The sequence below is a fragment of the Xenopus laevis genome, chromosome 4L (assembly GCF_017654675.1).
Source record: "Xenopus laevis strain J_2021 chromosome 4L, Xenopus_laevis_v10.1, whole genome shotgun sequence".
In the NCBI taxonomy this organism is placed as follows: domain Eukaryota; kingdom Metazoa; phylum Chordata; class Amphibia; order Anura; family Pipidae; genus Xenopus; species Xenopus laevis.
In genome coordinates, this window is record NC_054377.1 from 24,936,739 (window position 1) to 24,957,930 (window position 21,192).

At 38.2% G+C, this 21,192-nt stretch overlaps 1 protein-coding gene across 1 annotated transcript in view; it reads right to left on the bottom strand.

The window, feature by feature from the left end:
- scyl1.L (SCY1-like, kinase-like 1 L homeolog) overlaps window positions 1–7,865 on the bottom strand; it is a 30,651-nt gene extending 22,786 nt beyond the window's left edge. The window contains 5 exon segments of the mRNA NM_001091835.1: window positions 917–1,007; window positions 1,555–1,772; window positions 2,811–2,933; window positions 3,649–3,789; window positions 7,741–7,865. Of these exon segments, the coding sequence (NP_001085304.1) occupies window positions 917–1,007; window positions 1,555–1,772; window positions 2,811–2,933; window positions 3,649–3,789; window positions 7,741–7,845 (678 nt within the window). The 5' untranslated portion in view covers window positions 7,846–7,865.
- Between the last annotated feature and the right edge of the window lie 13,327 nt (window positions 7,866–21,192).

The window sequence follows — 21,192 nt, forward strand, 5'->3', positions numbered from 1 at the left end:
CATGAGCAATACATTTAAGGGGTCAGCATCAAGGGCAAATAAGGTCTTGAGCTGTATTGAAAGGGGCATAGAGTCAAGGGAGGAGGGGGTCATTCTTCCACTGTATAGAGCACTTGTAAGGCCCCATCTAGAATATGCCGTACAGTTTTGGTCTCCATCACTCAAACAGGACATTATTGTATTAGAGAGAGTACAGAGAAGGGCAACTAAGCTGGTAAAAGGTATTGAAAATCTTAGCTATGAGGAAAGACTGGCCAAATTGGAGATGTTCACGCTGGAGAAGAGGCGCTTAAGGGGTGATATGATGACTATGTATAAATATATAAGGGGATCATATAATAATCTCTCTAATGCTTTATTTACCAGTAGGTCTTTCCAGCTGACATGAGGTCACCCATTCCGATTAGAAGAAAAGAGGTTCCGCCTAAATATTCGGAAGGGGTTTTTTACAGTGAGAGCTGTGAAGATGTGGAATTCTCTCCCTGAATCAGTTGTACTGGCTGATACATTAGATAGCTTTAAGAAGGGGTTGGATGGCTTTTTAGCAAGTAAGGGAATACAGGGTTATGGGAAATAGCTCATAGTACAAGTTGATCCAGGGACTAGTCCGATTGCCATTTTGGAGTCAGGAAGGAATTTTTCCCCCTCTAAGGCAAATTGGAGAGGCTTCAGATGGGTTTTTTGCCTTCCTCTGGATCAACTGGCAGATAGGTAGTTAATAAAAAAAAAAAAAAAAAAAAAGGTTGAACTCGATGGACATGTGTCTTTTTTCAACCTTACTTACTATGTTACTATGATATAATGCAAGTGTATCAGACACCCAATAATGTATCATTACATTATGTATCATTAAAGGGAGTCTAATAGCCCTAATGTATTGTAGTCAAGGTTAAATTGTCATTTAGAAGAGTAATACCTTTCCCAGGGACCGAAGAGCAGTTGGGCGAGGAAGTGGCCCATTAAACACCTCCCATATCAAGCAGCCAAGGCACCACATGTCAGCTGACCTGTTACACAGAAATGGCTTATTAGAGGTTGAGGTTAAAAGGGTTGTTCACCTTTGAGTATGATGTAGATAGTGGTTTTTATTCATAATTATTTGTGGTTTTTGAGTTATTAAGCTTTTCATTCAGCAGCTCTCCAGTTTGCAATTTCAGCAATCTGGTTGCTAGGGTCCACATTACCCTAGCAACTATGCACTGATTTGAATAAGAGACTGGAATATGAATAGGAGAGGGTCAGCATAGAAAGAGGAGTAATACAAAGTAGCAATAACAATACATTTGTAGCCTTGCAGAGCATTTGTTTTTTAGATGGGGTCAGTGATCCACATTTAAAAGATGGAAAGGATCAGAAAAACAAGGCAAATAATTAAAAAAAAAAAAAAAAAAAAAGAAAGAAAACCATTGAAAAAGTTGCTAGAAATTGGCCATTCTACAACATACTAAAAGTTAACTTAGAGGTAAACTACCCCATTAAGGGAAGAGTATGTGCACAAAGCAAAGACAATACTGAATGTATGCGGCAAAGGTCTAGACTCTCGACTGTTCTTACCACTTCTCCTTGGATGTTTTGCTACGGTCTGTCTTTTCTGGGGGGTTGTATTTCTCCATTTCAACGCCCTTTCGAGGTGCAGTGTTTTCAGCTCCTGCTGTGTACATGTAATCCAGGCCCCCCAACTTCCATTCGCCTGCTCGATCCACAAACACCGCCGACATACAGACATTATTGTGAATAAGGTTACCATCATTCACCAGGAAACTCAGAGCTTTCTACAGAGGAGGGGAATGTCAGGAAAAAGGGTTAGGACAGAGGGAAGGAGTTAAATAACATTAAGGGGCACATTTATTAAGGGTCGAATTGAAAATCTTAATTAGAATTTTCGAATTGTTTCAAATCTGTCCAATTCGAATTGTGAATAATTCAAACTCGATTCAATTGTAATTTGCATTTCGAGATTTCGCAAACCTTGCCCTTTTTAAAATTCGAATTAGACTATTCGCCACCTAAAATATGCTGAGTTCATGTACAAGTTAATGGGAGAGGTCCAATGACCAATTTGAATATCTTACTAGCCTTCCTTGATTACAGATTAGTCGAATTCGATACGAGTTTTCGGTTTTAAATATTCGTTTTGAGTTTTAGATTTCAATTCAACCCCCCTGAACAATGTAGGTCTCTATAAAAATATATTGCATAAAACAGCTCATATGTAAAACCCTGCTTCATGTAAATAAAATTTTTTTCATAATAATATACTTTTTTTAGTAGTATGTGCCATTGGGTAATCCTAAATAGAAAATTGCCATTTTAAAATACAAGGGCCGCCCCTTGGGATCATACGATTCACGGTGCACACAAACAAAACATACATGTTAGGTCACATGAGCCAATTAACAAACAGAGTTCTGCCTTTTGCTTCCACACTTCTTCCTGTTACATTTAGAGTTGTAGTATTTCTGGTCAGGTGATCTCTGAGGCAGCACACAGACCATCACAAAATGGTGGTTCAAGGCAAGAGATGTAAAAGGGTAATATTTATTTAAATATATACACCAGTTTGATAAGATTCTTTAATATTCCACTTAATATGATATAAACTAAATAGAATATGATATGAACAGATATAAACTCTGTTGCTTAAATATTAATTGCAGGGGGGTATAGTTTTCCTTTAAATAACCCTCAAATCGAATTTTGAGTATTTTTGAATTTTTATTATTCATTAAAAAATTCACATGAATTTGAAATTTGACCTTTGATAAATGTGCCTCTTAAAGTGAATAAGAAAAACATATAGATCTTCTCACCACAATCTGATGAAGCCCCCACGATATCTCAAGCTCACTGACTCCTCCACTGTCAGTTCTCAATTTCACATACGTCTCCAGTGGTGTAACGGGCTCTGTCACAATGTACAGGCATTTGTCGGTCTTGTAAGGGATCATGGAAAAAACGGACAGTTACTTGCAAGAAACTATAAATTCTCACTGTCCTCACCCATGACTCCCTCTCCCCCTAACTACAGAGCAAAGAAAACATATTCTAGATTTTGTAACGTGGCCAACTGGGCTGGGTCAAATCCTTAATGTTCAGCTAAAACGAAGACAAGCCCTGAAAATCACGAGAATTTAAAGCTTGGACTCCATTGTGCTTTTTACAGGTCTGTTAATAACGCGACATGCACAGGATTGTGGGAATTAGTCAGGACCAGGCATTTCATACTACAAATCACATTTACTTTACAGTGCTACGCAATATGTTAGCACTATATAAATACGTTAATAATAATAATAAAACCCGCAGGCCCAACAAAAGCATCCTCTATACTGCTACTATAAAAAAGTGGACTATTTGAAGATTTTTTTCATTAGCTTGTAGGCATACAGCAGCCATGGGAATTCAGTTTTAATTCATATGTAGAAGTGTATTAGTAACCATTGAAGGATAAATATAATCTATATTTATGGAAACCTTACTTAATACAGTGAGATCTCAATTTTACAAACCCTGATTTTCAGTCTTCCCTAGTTTTTCACCATTTTTGTGGTCCCACCAACATATAATACGTAATGTACTGTATTTCCCCGATTTTAGTGTTTCATGGCTTTTGCCCCATTTTTCTGGTATCTTAACCTAATCAGTTACCTCCAGTCCATCTACATACGATAAAATATTGGGGTGTTTCAGGGTTTTGATCCTCTTTGAGGCTGTTTTTGCTGCTTGCGTCTGCTCTTCAGCCCCAGGCCGGATCTCGTAAGTGAATACAGACACGGGATCTCCACCAGTCTGTAAGAAGCAAGTTTAATACTTAACATAATACATTTGCACCCATTAATAGATGCCACTACTCTCCGTTCATTCTAATGACATCATATGGCAGATTATTCACACAAGGTAATACCCTTCTATACCCTCATATCTTATCTTTATATCATTTTACATATTTCCAGTTAAACTGTAGGGAGGTAGGCTAAAAAGCCAAGTAGCCCCTCAGCTTTACCTTCTGAAGCAGATGTGCATTGATACCTCAGAGCTTTTAGCACTTTAGGCACCCATGCAAAATAGAGAAGGCATAATGACATGACGGATAAAATATAAAATAGGAAGGTTGCTCAGATCATTTCTAAAAAGTGTATTGTATTCGTTTTGCGTTTACCTGGATGGTACTGAACTTACCTTCCTATTTGAACGACAATTTAAAGAAGAATGAAAGTTAAATGCCACCCTCCCAGTGATTATAATTGCTTACCAGATACCTGGTCCTGTTAAACGAAATCTGCATGGGTCCAGGTTTATTTTGTACCACATACTGACCCTCTCCTTTCTTCAATGACCCGGGCCAGCACATGTTCTTTCACAAAGGCTGTATGCCAAAACACTGGGTTAATTCTCTGGCCAGACTATTTGCTTTTCTGAAACGTTCAGGCCTTATGCTGGGTGGTATGTATGTGTATATCACACATATAAAATTATGCTTTTGCATTACCAACTTTGGATCATTTTACTGTTATTGGATTTGTCCTTATTGGGGGACTGAGGTTGATCTTAGCACCTACAATCTAATATATGTCTTTACAGGGGCTAAATTATGTTTCTGTATAGCCAGAGGTCACTAACTGTGGCAACACCAGGCCCAGTCCCATCTATAGTTTAGTGTATGTCTATAGTGAAGTACAAGTTAAACTATTAAAGGAACAGGAACACCAAAAAATGAAAGTGTTTTAAAGTAATGAAAATATCATGCAGTGTTGCCCTGCACTGGTAAAACTGATGTGTTTGCTTCAGAAACACTACTATAGTTCATATAAACAAGCTGCTGTGTGGCAATGGCTGAAATTGAAAAAAAGACTATATGGCACAGGTTAAATAGTGGATAACAGATAACACCATTATGTTCTACAGAGCTTATCTCCTATCTGCTGTGTAACCTGAGCCTTTTCTCCTTTGAATGGCTGCCCCCGTTGCTACACAGCAGCTTATTTATTTAGACAATAGTAGTGTTTCTGAATACACTCAGATTCGGGGAGATTAGTCACCCGCTGACAAATGTCCTCTTCTTCGGGGCAACTAATCTCCCCGAACTACCTCCCGCCGGCTAAAAAACTAAGCACTCTGAGTGCCACCCCGCCATCAATTTACAATCTAGCTAGCGGGAGGCAGTTCGGGCAGATTAGTCGCCCCAAAGAACTTTTCACTTTCATTTTTTGAAAGATGTGTGGAACAGCCAAGTAGTGGAAACAAAAGACTTACAGAAAAAACTGTCTGAAGCACAACAGAGAAGAAAAGAAACAAATATATAAACAGGTCTGGGAAAATCGCACTCATCCAATAACTTCTTTATTCTACACTGGTTTTGTGTGTAAGCGCACTTATTTTCATCAAGGGCAAATAAGGTCTTGAGTTGTATTAAAAGGGGCATTGATTCACAGGAGGAGGGGGTCATTCTTCCACTGTATAGAGCACTTGTAAGGCCCCATCTAGAATATGCCGTACAGTTTTGGTCTCCATCACTCAAACAGGACATTACTGTATTAAAGAGGGTACAGAGAAGGGCAACTAAGCTGGTAAAAGGTATGGGAAATCTTAGCTATGAGGAAAGACTGGCCAAATTGGGGATGTTCACGCTGGAGAAGAGGCACTTAAGGCGTGATATGATAACTATGTATAAATATATAAGGGGATCATATAATAATCTCTCTAATGGTTTATTTACCAGTAGGTCTTTCCAGCTGACACGAGGTCACCCATTCCGATTAGAAGAAAAGAGGTTCCGCCTAAATATTTGGAAGGGGTTTTTTACAGTGAGAGCTGTGAAGATGTGGAATTCTCTGCCTGAATCATTATTATGTTTCCATTTGTGATTGAGTGTGTTAATACAACATAAACACGGACATCTCATAGTGTAGCTACTTTTGCAATCGTGTGTGATATACCTTTATATAATACACAAAAGCCATGAATATCTTGTAAATTATATCCCTATAAACGGTGAGTTCTGATGTCATTTCTGTCACATAACTCACTGAAACTTGTGTATTATAATAAATAAAGTACCCCCAGTTGCAAAATATAAGGATATTAGAAGTTACCTCGGAGTTCCATGACCTGTATATGGTCATGAAACTCCTCGGTAACTTATAATATCCTTATATTTTATAAGAGGGGGTACTTTATTCACTATATACATATATACACACACATATATAATATATATATATATATATATATATATATATATATATATATATATATATATATATATATATATATATATATATATATATATATATATATATATATATATAGTATAGAGAGGATCAGCACTCACATCGTTTTAGATGAAGAAAATAGTATTTATTCAAGTGATTTTACATCTTAATCCGACGTTTAGGTCCCAACCGGGGGACTTTTTTAAAATCACTTGACTAAATGCTATTTTCTTCATCTACAACAATGTGAGTGCTGATCCTCTCTATACTATTATTGCAACTTTGATCGTGCACCACCTGCTATATATTGATCTGAGTGCTGGTGCTGTGGGATAACATATATATATATATATATATATATATATATATATATATATATATATATATATATATATATATATATATATATATATATATATATATATATATATATATATATATATATATATATATATTTTATTTTTTTTTCCAATGAGTATCCGCACTCCAAAGCTGCTGTCAACGGCGGGGTGCACGGTAATTGTTTATGTATCAAAAATCTTCAGACCAGCACTCCCCTTAAAAACGTAGTAATTTTATTATCATTCTGTAGTATCCGACGTTTCGGTCCTATATATATATATATATATATATATATATATATATATAATGTCCAAACAGGTGAACGCACTCTTTCCGGATTTCAAATACATAAATGGGTGCATAGGTCATATCTTCCAATATAATAAAGCAAATGGACCCGCATTCCTTTAGTAATCGTGAAGAAATAGATGGGCTTCATTCACAATGCATTTCCAATGTGGGCCGAAACGTTGGAAATGCATTATGAATAAAGCACATCTATTTCTTCACGATTACTAAGGAGTGCGGGTCCATTTGCTTTATTATATCTATATATATCATGATAAATGGACCCGCACTCCAAGGTTTTTTGTGAAAATAGTGTTATTCTTTATTCACAAATGCATATCCATATAAATACATATATACACATATACAGAGAGAGAGAGAGAGAGAGAGAGAATGAGTGAGACAGAGAGTGAGTGAGTGAGTGAGTGAGTGAGTGACACACACACACAGAGAGTGAGAGACAGAGAGAGAGAGGGAGGGGAAAGACAGAGAGAGTGACAGAAAGACAGACAGAGAGAGGGTGGGTAGATCCTGGATTCGGTGCATCCCTATAAGCTATACATGAACATAATTACTAATTACTACACTTCTGTGATAATATGTGTCATACAATATATACAGGGATATCACTGCAGTCTGTTGTGAGTGTGTAATACTAATATATAAATATATATAAATATAGAGAGGGGGGGGAGAGAGAGCTTTGCATGGCTGTAGTGTACAGATGTGTTACATAAGACAAGAAACACGTTTCACAGCAGAAGCAGTTGAGAAGCCGTGACAACCAAATTCGGTATAAAAGAAGCAGCTTCATATTGTAACTGTATATCGCAGCCATTCCCCCCGGTAACTAAGCTGTATGTGTTATGGCAGCGCTGAGATCACTAGATACTCTCACCTTCTTTTTCCCCTTCTGTATCCCCCATCCTCCCGGTAACTCTTCTCGCTCCCCGGTGACGTCATACGGAAAATCACGGGCCGGGTCCCGAGACCAGAACCACATCCTGATACTCGGGAGAAGACACGTCACCGTGACGTTGCAACCCCCCAAATGTGGCGTTCCCAATACGCGGCCCTTCCAATATCACGTAGAGCGCCGCGTCACCACTCAGGTCACATGATAAACTGGGGAACGGAATCAGCTGACCTGAGGGGCGGTGCAAAAATACCAAAACACATTTGTTCATTGGTCATGGTGTTGAGATTGGCTGGAGGAAGAAACGGCGTATAAAGAGCAGCATCTTTTCTGTATTAAGTCACTCTCAAACCCACTGCATCTTACGAAACGCCCTGTTCTATGGAGCTTACACTCTAATAAATAGTTTCTATGGTATTGACTGAATGTTCTATGATCACTGCCGCAGAAAAAAAGTAGTTGACAGTATTTTTGCAAGAATATCTCCTTTAAACACCGATGTATTCAAAATGTAATAGAAAAAAAAGACTTTATGCGTCGGATTTCATTACTCCGTTGATAAAACTGATTTTATTTCCTTTTTTTTTAATGAAATTAAACAAACTCTGATTTGGCTTATAATTGTTGTACATTGTGCTGCTTTTCCTAAAATGTATTTTTTGTTGCAGTCTTTTTCAGCTAATGTTCTTATAGGAATGCTAGAAGCACAAGACTTTTGTTGCTTACGGCCCCTATGTAGTGATGGACGGGTCGCCGACCCACACCCAAACCCTCCCTCTCTCCACCTGCGCCCTTGTGGCTTCCATTTATAGACCCACGCAGACCTGCCCCACGATAATGTCACAAAAGGGGTGGGGTGAGCAGACGTGTGTCTATAAAAAAGGTGGTCGGAAGCCGGCAGTGTAAAATGCATCTTATCACAGGAAAACACGTTTTTTTTTTTTATAAAATGTGTCAGTTAATAGTACTCCTCTAGCAGAATCCTGACAATGACAACAATTACACTGTTACAGAGTTACACCGAGTAGGAGAAACAATAGTTTATCTAAAAGCAGTTCTGTTGTGCAGTGCTGGCTCTTTACTGAAAAGCTCAACTTGAGATGTCTGTCTACACACCAATATTACTAACTAACTAAAAAAAAAAATAACTGGTTCAAGAAAAAAAATTGAAATGGTAGAATGACTTATTTACATTGTACACAGACCAATTTAATAACAAAAACTACACCATACAAATTCCTTTAAGGCAAAATGAAGCTTCGGGCTCCAAAAAATGTACAGCGCTGTAAAGTTTTAAGGCCACTCCCCCTTTGGCACTCCATTGAGACATAGTTACCCAGATGTGCCAATATGACACTTCCAGAAAACTGGACAATGAGCGCTCCATTAACACCAGCCATGCAAGCAAAATTACTGCAGAACATGGATTATGAGCAGATTAACCACAGATATGCCAAGAAAATCAGTGCAGACATGGACATGGCAGGGGTTCTCCAAACAGCTTGATGCCCTGTATGCATAGGATCACAAAAGTATCTGGCATTTAGAGACCCCAAAATGAAATAAGCGCATACAGATTATGGCGGAGGTAACGCCGCCTACTGAAAAATCACCACATTTACTAAATTTTATGTGGGGTTAAGCCTGATCTGGCAAACTGTGGGTTCTGGTAAATGCCAGAGAGGCTGCTGTCAGATGCCATAGACAGTCACTATTTATTGGTCTGGTGGGGGGCTGTTTGGGCCTCTGTGTACTTGACATGCCAGGGCCTATTTTGAATTCCGATCTGGAACTAGGGTAAGCCACAAAATAATACACATACCCCAGCAAACCATTCTTCCATGCTCCACCTACTGGTAGATATGAGAATAGTACTCACGCAGGAGAAATAATAGAAAATCCCAAGTTGAGCTAGGACTTAGGAAAGTACATTGAGTAGGAAAAACCATAGCTTATAGCACAGGATCTGACACAGTGACCTAAGATGTCTGACTATACACCAATATTACAACAAAAAAACACACTTATTGGTTTAAGAATAAAATGGTAGAATGCATTACTTATAATGTACATAGTGTAATTTAGTGATGCAAACTACACCATAAAAATCATGACAGAAACCCTTTAAGCACCATACTTTGTTTAGACGGCCTTGCTCAATTATGTGGCATCAGCTGTATCAGTGTATGTCAGTGTTTGGTGGGTCCCTGGAGTAGGTGTATGTCAGCGTTTGGTCGGTCCCTTGAGTACTAGTTTATGTCAGTGTATGGTGGGTCCCTGTAGTACTAGTGTATGTCAGTGTCTGGTGGGTCCCTGGAGAAGGTGTATATCAGTGTCTGGTGTGTCCCTGTAGTACTAGTGTATGTCAGTGTCTGGTGGGTCCCTGGATAAGGTGTATGTCAGTGTCTGGTGGGTCCCTGTAGTACTAGTGTATGTCAGTGTCTGTAGTACTAGTGTATGTCAGTGTCTGGTGGGTCACTGGAGAAGGTGTATGTCAGTGTCTGGTGGGTCCCTGTAGTACTAGTGTATGTCAGTGTCTGGTGGGTCCCTGGAGAAGGTGTATGTCAGTGTCTGGTGGGTCCCTGTAGTACTAGTGTATGTCAGTGTCTGGTGGGTCCTTGGAGAAGGTGTATGTCAGTGTTTGGTGGGTCCATGGAGTAGGTGTATGTCAGTGTCTGGTGGGTCCCTGGAGTAGGTGTATGTCAGTGTCTGGTGGGTCCCAAGTTCCCTAGTCTGCCACTGTCTGCCCATGATTTCTTTGAAGTCCCTGTCCTCTCCAAAAAGGAGCATTTGGAAAGGCCCCATCCTCCCTCAAGTGAAAGAACTTAATGTGATTCAACAGAAGTTTCATGTGTCTAAATGTCTGCACCAGGGAAATACATTTTCATAACTCCCAACTGTTCCATTTTATGTTGGACAGTTCCGATTTTGACAGCTCAACCCAAAGTCCCAGGTTTGTTACTGAAATGTCCAGACTATCTCTTTGATCTCCTGCACTGAACAGCCAAAAAAAGATACAAAGTTTCTAACTTATTTGGCTTTTGGAAAAGAGCTCAGAATAGTGGCAGGTGCATTTATAGATACTTTTGTAACAATTTAAGATAAGCAAAGACACAATTGTAACAATTTAAGATACAAATTCCATCCAGTAGACAGCACTCCCTTTTCAATAAAACCGTCTTTATTCTTATTTGGACAGCAACATCATGCAACGTTTCGAGTGGCACTCCACTCTTTGTCAAGCATAAATCACAATGTTAACACCTTAAATACCCTGAGGCACAGTGCCCCCTGGTGTCATCACACATTATAGCATAACATATGTAAACATCATTACTGTTACAAAAAATATATCCAATCACGGTTACAAAATATCAGTAAATATACATGCTTTCCTGTTCTGTTACAAATTCATTTATCTCCATAGTAAATAGAACAACTTATCTGTAACATGTCCAGTACAGATTGTAACCCAACCAGGATAAGGAAATTTAAAATGTCCACGTAACGACCTATAAAAATAAAATCAACTTGAAGTTAAAATCATTTCAATAAAAATGGATGTAAGTCATACTCACGGTTCAAACCGTTAGGGGCCAGTGTACCCAACCTTCTTATCCACTGCGCCTCCCTTCGTAATAATTCCTTATCACGGTCTCCCCCACGTCTCTTTCTTGAGACTGTATCTAATATTTGAAACTGAAGTTGACTTATAGTGTGACCACTTTCATTAAAGTGCTTAGCTAATGGCTGGTTCAATCTATTTCTAATCGCCGATTTATGTTCAGTAAGCCTGTCACGTATACATGAAATGGTTTTTCCCACGTAGATTTTCCCACAGGGGCACTTAATACTATACACCACATAAGTGGATGCACAGGTAAAGAAACCCCTTATGGGAATACGTGTACCTCTCAGTGGATGATAAATCCATTCTCCCTTTAGGACATTATTACAGTGGCTACATCCACAGCATGGAAACGTCCCGTTTTTGTCTTGGTGCTAATACGGTTTGTATATGTTTTGTGGAAGGGCCAAAATCTGCCTTAAAGGGCACCAATCATGGGCAAAATCATTTACTAAGTAAATACACTATGTGAAAGTTCAAGAAATCCGATTTTTAAAACAGTTAGAATTGTTTGTTTAATGTAAATGATCAGCTCACTATTCCTTCTGCAAGATCTCCCCTATCTCCCCTGCAGTTCTAGCTGAGGCAGCCATCTTGGATTTCACTGGCTCCTCCTAACTATATCTTCCCAGCCAACTGCAGCTCTGAAATCTCGCACATGTTCAGTTGAAATTCCTTGTTTCTTATCAACCCTTCTAAGCTATTTTCAAATCCGCCAAACCTGTGTGTTAGCTGCTGTTCAGTAGTGCTGCCCCCTGCTGGAAGTTAGTGTGTGCCCTTCATTTGCATAATAACATCACCAGCAGGGGACATGATAGGGAAATCTCCTGATACTTCTAGAGGAGGAGTTTACTTAAACAAGGCATTCTGGGTAGAATACTCAAAGCAGTGTTACAATCTGAGCATGCTCCTGAAATTTGCATATTAGAGTCTCTGTAATAGTCACAGTATGGCCTCCCTCAGTGAAACAACCCATTTGACAAAGTAAGGGATTTTTTTAAAACCTGCAGTTTTTTCAAAAAACGATATATGTAGTTTGATTAAACGTGTTTAGCTTGTACTGGTCAGATTGTTAATATGTGTTTGATTTTGGCTGTGATTGGTGCCCTTTAACCAATTGTATCCCTATTGTTTCAGCCCTTGTATAAGACATCACTGGTGGGGATTTAAAGGTATCTTTATCTGGGAAGTTCCTAGTTAGAAGACTCCACTCCTTACGTATAATCCTCGAAATTTCTCCACTTAACATGTTGTACTGATTAACAAATGGAATCCTTTTAAAGTTTTGCTTACTTTTTTTACTTATAGTTATTGGAGGTTTCTCACCATGATTATTTGGTAATTCATATCCTTCCTGTTCACCATATCCTTTTTCTAGAACTTTGGTGGGATATCCTCTGGCTTTAAACTTTTCCTTCATTTCCACTACCCTATCCAGTCGCTGTTGTTCATTTTTAACTATTCTTTTTACACGTTGTATCTGTGATTTAGGAAGGGATTTTTTCACATGCGGGGGATGAAAAGAATCACCCTCCCGCTTGTGCCGTTTTCGAGATTTATTATACCCTGAAGCTGCAAAAAGTTATAATCTAAAAAGCCGCCATCTCAAACCTGTTGAGGTCATGTATAAGTCAAGGGGCAGATTTACTCGAGGGCGAAGTGGCTAACGCTAATTTACTAATGGCCGCAGGCATCATTTTGCTAGCAAAAGAGACAGACGCTAACGGTCATTCGCACTCTATCGCCAGGCGAATTTCCGCTCTGGATAATGGACGTAATGTTACTTTTTTCGCCAGACTTGCCTTCGCCAGCTCAGACCAGGCGAAATGCAATAGAGTGCATAGATCTTCCTCAATCTTTAGTTACTTACATCATTTTTTTGAGTGGAAAAACGCTATCCCCTTTTCCTTTTTTCAGTGTTTAAATTTTTTTTTGTGTAACCGGTTTCCCCTATACATTTTATAACATATGGGAACATTATTTTACAGTGCTCTTTTGTGTAGGGCATTATAACAACTCAATTGACTTTATTAAGGTTCCCTTGGCATGTGTAGTTATCATTGTAAATGTAATGTATTAGATGCGGTATGTAACATAAAGAGATCCATTCAACTTTACATTTCCAGGCCGTATGCAAATTAGCTGGAGCGCAAGACCTCTAAGAAGTTGCGCTAGACAGAATTGAATACTAGTGAATCTTTGCTTTGATTTGCTTGCATTGCCGAAGTAACACTAGCGAAAGTTCACCAGCGTTCATCGGCCAGGACGAAATTTCGCATTTTAGTATATTAGCATTGTCTGAGTGAATTTTCACTTGGTGAAGTGTTGCGATGGGTGCAAAGCCGTTGCTGGTGAATTTTCATCCACGAGTATATGTGCCCCAAGTCGAGATGTCCCTTTTACAATTTAAAGATATCATGATTTGCACTGGGTTTCGTCTGATAATCTGAAAAATTCTGGGTTTTCGGGCGATAACTCAAAAAAATCAAGCAATTCGGGCGTCAAACCTGAAAAATTCTTACGATTCAGGTTTTCACTTGATTTTATTGAGTTTTTTCCCCGACCAGACTTTTTTGTGTTATTTTATTGATAAATAAGATAAAATTGTGGATGGGAGTTTGGTCGAGCTTGGTTTAATAAAAATATATGATAAAGTCGAGTTTTAGTAAATAACCCCCTAAGAGATCACCTAGGACCTACAAATAAACCATTGTTTGGCAATAGATTTCTACACAACAGATCCTAATTTATTTGAACCCTGTTTACCTTCCAATGTAAAACTGAAAACCACTGTATTCAGCAAAGCTTATGTTTTATCTGCTATATAAACACGTAGCAGAATTGAATGGCTGCCTTCATGGCTATATAGCATCTTATTTATATACCATAGACTGTGCTAGTGTTGTTTCTGAAGGGATAGATTAATGAGGAGGGCTGAAAGGAGTTAAAAAAAAAAGCCCTGCAATAAAAATGCAATGAAAGTCTTCTTATAACTGCAGGTTTTCACATGCCTCATATTACATTCTTAGCATTCCATGCAAGAAAACATGTAACTGTGCCCAAATATGTATTCCTTTTGGATACTCTCCAAGTCTTACTCCTCAGAAATATATACTGTAGGTGGAAAAAGTCCAAGAACCAATTGAAATACACATACATAGCATTTATTACCCGATAAATAAGGATGTGGTTCACCTTTAAATTAACTTTTAGTATAACGTAGAAAGTGATTATTTGTGCTTTGTAGTTATTTAGCTTTTTTCAACTTGTTTTTATTAAGGATCAGGCATGTACATCAATAGGATACATTTAGTTATTTAGCTTTTTATTCACCAGCTCTCCAGTTTACAATTTCAGCAATCTGGTTGCTATGGTCAAAGCTACCCTAGCAACCATTGTTTTATTTGAATAAGAGACCGGAATATGAATAGCAGAGGCCTGAATAGAAATATAAGTAATAAAAAGTAGAAATAACAATACATTTGTAGTTTTACAGAGCATTTGATTTTTTTTGCATGCTGGAAAGAGTCAGAAGAATCGATAATGTACTAAAAGTTACCTTAAAGCTGAACCATCCCTTTAAAAACAATTTCTAAACAAACTGGCCAGCCTGTTTAGCATTCATGTTTCTGCTTCTGTCCTTATATGGGTGAAATGCATTACAGAAGTTTATTCATTTTATTTTGTGGTATATTGAGAATCCTGCATATTCATATATAGGTATGGGACCAGTTGTCCAGAATGGGCGGACCTGAGGTTTTCGGGATAACGGATCTTTCGGTAATTTGGATCTTCATACCTTAAGTCTACTAGAAAATCATGTAAACATTAAATGAACTCAATAGGCTGGTTTTGCTTCCAAACTGTTTCATTATTACAGGGAAAAAGGAAATCATTTTTAAAAATGTCGATTATTTGGATAAAATGGAGTCTTAGGGGCAAATTTACTTACCTCCAAAGTTGCTCCAGCGTTGGCTTCGCCAGGCGCAGTTTCGCCAGTGCTACGCAAATTCACTAAAATGCGAAGTTGCGCTCAGGGAGGCGAACATTAGCGAAGTTGCGCTATCATTAATTCATCAAGCAAAGCGAAGTTACGCTAGCGATGCCTAATTTGCATACGGCGCTAAGTTAAAGTACAATGGATGTATATGTAGCAGCAAATACATTACACTACACAAGCCTGGGAAACATTCATAAAATAAAATAGAGTTGTTATATTGCCCTATACATGTGCCCACTGTATAGTTGAGTTGCCATATGTTAGGAAATGTAGGGGGGAAGGAGGGTACCCCCAAAAAAATGTACGATCTTTTTCAGCCTATCACCCTTAAAAAAGGAAAAGACGTCAGCGTTTTTTGGGACTTTTTTTGAAGCAATCCCTATCTACTCTATTGCACTTCGCCTGTCTGAGGTGGCGAAGACAAGTCTGGTGCAAGAGGTAACGTTCAGTAAAATGCGCAAGTTAGTGAATTAGCGTAGTTACGTCCCTTCGCCATAGCGCAACTTCTCCTTGCGTAAGGGTGCGAAGTAGTGCTAGAGTAGGTCCACTTTGCTAGCGAATTAACGCCAGCACCCGTTATTATGTCGGCGAAGTAACGAAATGACGTCACGCTGGCGAATTTGTGCTGTTGTTAGGTGCTTCACGCTTTAGTGAATTTGCCCCTAAGTGAGACAGCCTTTCTGTAATTCGGAGCTTTCTGGATAACGAGTTTCCGGATAACTGATCCCATACCAGTATTGTATATTAGAATACTTGAAAGTTTTTAAATAAACTGGTATATAAAGTCGTTACACTGACTAATTGAAGTTCTGAAGAATATTCTGTCTATTTGGGTTTTTCGCAGTGCTTTTCCATAAAAAAATTAGATAAAAAAAATGCAAACTTCTAACCAAATATCTGGCCCCTTAATGGCAGATATTCTATAAACAATATCCCTCATATATAATAAATGGCCCAACCTTTGTAACATATTTATTGCTGCCGGTTTTTTATCTGGGAGACTATGGGGCAAATTCACTAAAGGGCGAAGCGCCTAACGCTAGCGTTAATTCGCTAGCATATCGCATTTTCGTTAATTTGCCGATTCAAGAACGGACACTGGCGTAAATTCGCTAGTGTTACTTCACACCCTTAGGCCTGGCAAATTTGCGCAATGGACGTAACTACGCAAATTCACTGACGCGCACATTTTTCTGAACGCTACCTTTTACGCTAGACTTCCTTCGGCACCTCAGACCAGGCGAAGTGCAATAGAGTAGATAGGGATTGCTTCAAAAAAAGTTGCAATTTTTTCAAAGTCCCCAAAAACACTGGTGTTTTTCTTTTTTTATGGGTGATAGGCTGAAAAAGATCAACTTCGGATTTTAGTGAATTTGCGTAGCGCTGGCGAAAATTCGCCTGGCGAAGTGCGGCAAAGCGGACGCTGGCGCAACTACGAATCTTAGTGAATTTGCCCCTATGTATTTTTAATTATTTATTTAATCAATTTTAAGTAAAATTGCTTAATTTGTTTTTAATCAGATTCTAGATGTTTTTTAATAGACTGGGCAACTATTTAATATTTGTTTTTCTAATTTGTGTGTGCTAACTTTTTTTTTCCTATATATTCATTTTAATCTTACTCCTCAGAAGCCAAAATCTCTTGCAATGATGAGCTCTAACACATCAGATAGCAGATAAGCTCTGTAGAACATAATGGTGTTATCTGTTATCCACTATTTAACCCGTGCCATATAGACTTTTTTCAATTTCCAAACACGTCAGTTTTACCAGTGCAGGGCAACACTACATGATATTTTCATTACTTTAAAACACTTTCATTTTTTAGTGTTACTATTCCTTTAATTCTACTAGAACCTGTATATAATGACCATGATAAAAGAGGATCTTCATAGACAACCCTTTTAAGCAACACATTTTTAAGCAGCACAGATTCCCTGAAACCAAATTGTGTTGAAGTTTCTACTATTGACTTCTATGTCCATTACCTGCAATCCCATGTCAGCCTATAGGTGTAGGGACTTGCACAAGTGTTTTCAGATACTTTAAAACTATGTGTTTCAGCTACTTCACTAAAGTAATTTATTTAAGTACACATAAAGGTAACCTTAAGTGTTTCATGTACAACAGACATGTAATCATAGGCTGTCTACATGAAATGCATCGCCTACATGAACTTTTCAGCAGTGGAATAACTAGTTATTGGACCCCACAGAGAGATTTTCCATAAAAAATATATTGCAGCTGATTAGCAAAGGCCCAGTGGGCCCCCATATAAAATTTGATTCCTATCCCAAATAGTGTATTTTTTGTTAGTTGTAATATTGGTGTGTAGGCAGCCATCTCAGATCATTTTACCTGGTCATGTGCTTTCAGAAAGAGCCAGCATTTCAGGAAGGAACTGCTTTCAGGCAGGTTATTGTTTCAACTACTCAATGTAACTGAAGGTGTTGCAGTGGGACATGGATTTTTACTATTGAGTGTTGTTCTTAGATCTACCAAGCAGCTGCTATCTGGATACCTTCCCATTGTTCTGCTGATGGACTTCTGGGGGGGGGGAAGGGGTCATATGACTCCAACTTGCAGTACATCAGTAAAGAGAGACTGAAGTTTATTAGAGCAGGAGTCACATGACTGGGGGCACTTGGGAAACTTACAATATGTCTAGCCCCATGTCAGATTTCAAAATTAAATATAAAAATATCTGCTTGTTCTTTTGAAAAATTGATTTCAGTGCACAATTCTGCTGGAGCAGCACTGTTAACTGATGCATTTTGGAAAAAATATGTTTTCCCATGACAGTATCCCTTTAAATAATCTTTTAACTATTCTTCATTTTGTATTTTTGTAGTTTTGTACATTTTGTTCACCAGCATCAGCATCCCAGAGTGGAATTTAAACTGCTATTCTAATGACTCCAACTAGGCAGGTTCCTTGAATAAGAGTCTCCAAGATAAATATGGGAGGAACTGACAAAAAAGATCTATGTTTCAGTGAGAGTTATGTGGTGCAATGAAATTGGCATATTAATGGCAATGTAAGTCAGTACAGTGGTATATTTATTTGCCTCAGGTTCCCATACATTGGCATTTAGGTGTGCACAGTCGGCCAAATGTTGTGGTGCCTGATGTAGCTTTGGTTACATGTTATATTATGAGTGTCATTTATTCATATCAAATGTCAGATGCAGAAGAATAGACATAAAAGATCAATGTTGCCTTGCAAGATTGTGTTTTACAGTTTACAATAGAGTCCTACAAACATTTGGGGATTTGCTATTTGTTGTGTAGTTTCAGTCCAGAAAGCATCCAGATTGTAGCAATTTATGACAGTTCTGTAACTGTTCAATATGCTACTTTGGGCTAGTTAAAAGTTTTATGGAGAAATCTGAGGCCCACATCCTGGAATTATATTGCAGAAAGTGCCTTATGCTTCAGTAGGTAGTGGTGATTCCTGGAAAACCAAAACAACGAGTTCATTTCATTTGCCAAAAATTTAAATTTGGTGTCAAATCCATAGTCCATAATTTGCCTCTACTAAATCTGTACTATTATGAAATCACCTACTGAAAAAATATCTGATTTTTTTCTCCATTCTTTCTCATTTCCTTTTCTTCCTTCTCTTTTGTTACCCCCCTTCCCTATCCCTTCCACCCCAAACCTTCCCCTCCCTTAAAAGAACTGACCAAGCCTTCCCCCGAATTGTTGAATATCATTCACAGAATTATTGTATTGAACTGCTAAGCATGATTACTCCAAAAATTTTATAATCTGCAAATGTACTCTGCCTATTACTAAAAATATCCAATAAAAATCATAATTGGAAACAATATACACACTACATAACAACCTGAAATTTTTACAGTGTAAATGAATTCTAGTGGATATCCTTTCCTATGTAATAAATGTGCCCCAGTGTTGGTTCCCCATAGGATACAGCAGTATATATAAGCAGAAGTATATTCTAGATCAGTGATCTCCAACCAGTAGCTCGCGAGCAACATGTTGCTCACCAACCCCTTGGATGTTGCTCCCGATGGCCCCAAAGCAGGTGATTATTTTTGAATTCCTGGCTTGGAGGCAAGTGTTGATTGTATAAAAAACAGATGTACTGTCAAATAGAGTCTCCTGTAGACTACCAATTCATATAGAGGCTACCAAACAGCCAATCAAAAGCCTTATTTGACGTCCTCATGGACTTTTTCGTGTTTGTGTTGCTCTCCAAGCCTTTTTACATTCAAATGTGGCTCAAGAGTAGAAAAGGATGGGGACCCCTGTTCTAGATACTGTTTTCATTGGGGTAAATGAGTGAGAGTGGTAGGCCAAGTATAACATTTCAGTTACGCAACAATCCTTTACATTCTAACATTTATTCATCATGTGCATGTACTGTATAAAAGCCGAGAAGATCTTCAAAGGCAACAAACAGAGCCCCTATATTTATTCTCAGAACAAAGTGTTTTAGCTTTAAATGGTTACAATATACAGTAAAAGAAAACAGAAATAAATACAGACATTAGTTATTAAAGGCTTCTCAAAAACACTGCAGGGATTTGAACCCCATCCTGGAAACCAGGAGTGCCAACCACCAGTATCTTTTGCTTTTTTTTTTCATCCTGAGCAGGAGTAAAGCAAAACCTGGAGGAACAAAATATGTTCTTCCAGTAAAAGAAAACCTTTTTCTTAAGACAAAGCTTCGGATTATGGGAGCTAGGAGAAAGCATGAACACATTTGACTGCCTACTATAGGCATATATCAACCAACTTTATATAATGGATTTACCTAATCCAGATAATGTTTCATAAACTGAATTGAAATACTTTTCTGGACAATAAATATGTTTGTTTCAATTACATCAGGTCAAAGCCAATGTTCCTAGAACAAAATATCTGTAATAATGACATACAAATAAAAGTTGTCAACTATCCTTTTATAAACAATTTAACATTTTGCCAGTGTTCACTTCATTACAAATTCAGATGGTTCATTGCCTCCTTCCAGTACAATACAGCAATTGAATATGTGAAAAGAAAATGAAACTAAGCCATACATTTTGCAGAAATCATTGAATCAGCTGTTGAGAGAGTCAAACAGAAACATCCACGCAGACCCCCCCTCCCAACTAACTCTGCTTGAGGTCATCTAAAATGAAGTAATCTATAAGCAACTCTATATTTATTCACTTTTACTTGTTCTGAAAATAATTTATGGCACTCTGGTATGAAATACAGTTGATTTCATTAGCAGTATAACTCAACTTCCAGACAATGTCAAATTTGCTAGTGTTAATGACCCAGGCATTCACCACTGCATATAACCCTTTCATCTAACCAATAACCACTGTGTGACACTTCTTTATTGGAATGTTCCTGGCCACAGCTTTATTAACCTTACCACATATATTCTCCAAACATTAACATCGTGTTCATGTAACATATATCTAACCAAAATTTATTATACATTCAGAATATGAAAATAAAACATTGACATTGTGTAAACCAATATCCCCTGAGCCTTTGTCGGTCTGCCTTTTCTTTGCCAAAGCAATATCCTCAGCCGTAACATCCTGGCTCAGAGGATACACTGTCAGAGCCGTTACAGCCTCCACCTAACTGGAGCCCACCACTAATGCGGCTTATATTGCCTGCCTCTAATTCCCCCCCGATGGTCACTCACCTTAGGGATTAAACCATCACATCAAGAGTATGCCTCTCCTAGCGGCACCGTTTTAGTACCCAGCAGACTGACAAGGGTCCGTCCCTTCTTCTGTGACTAATAGCTCTACTAGTCTATATTTGACTCAACC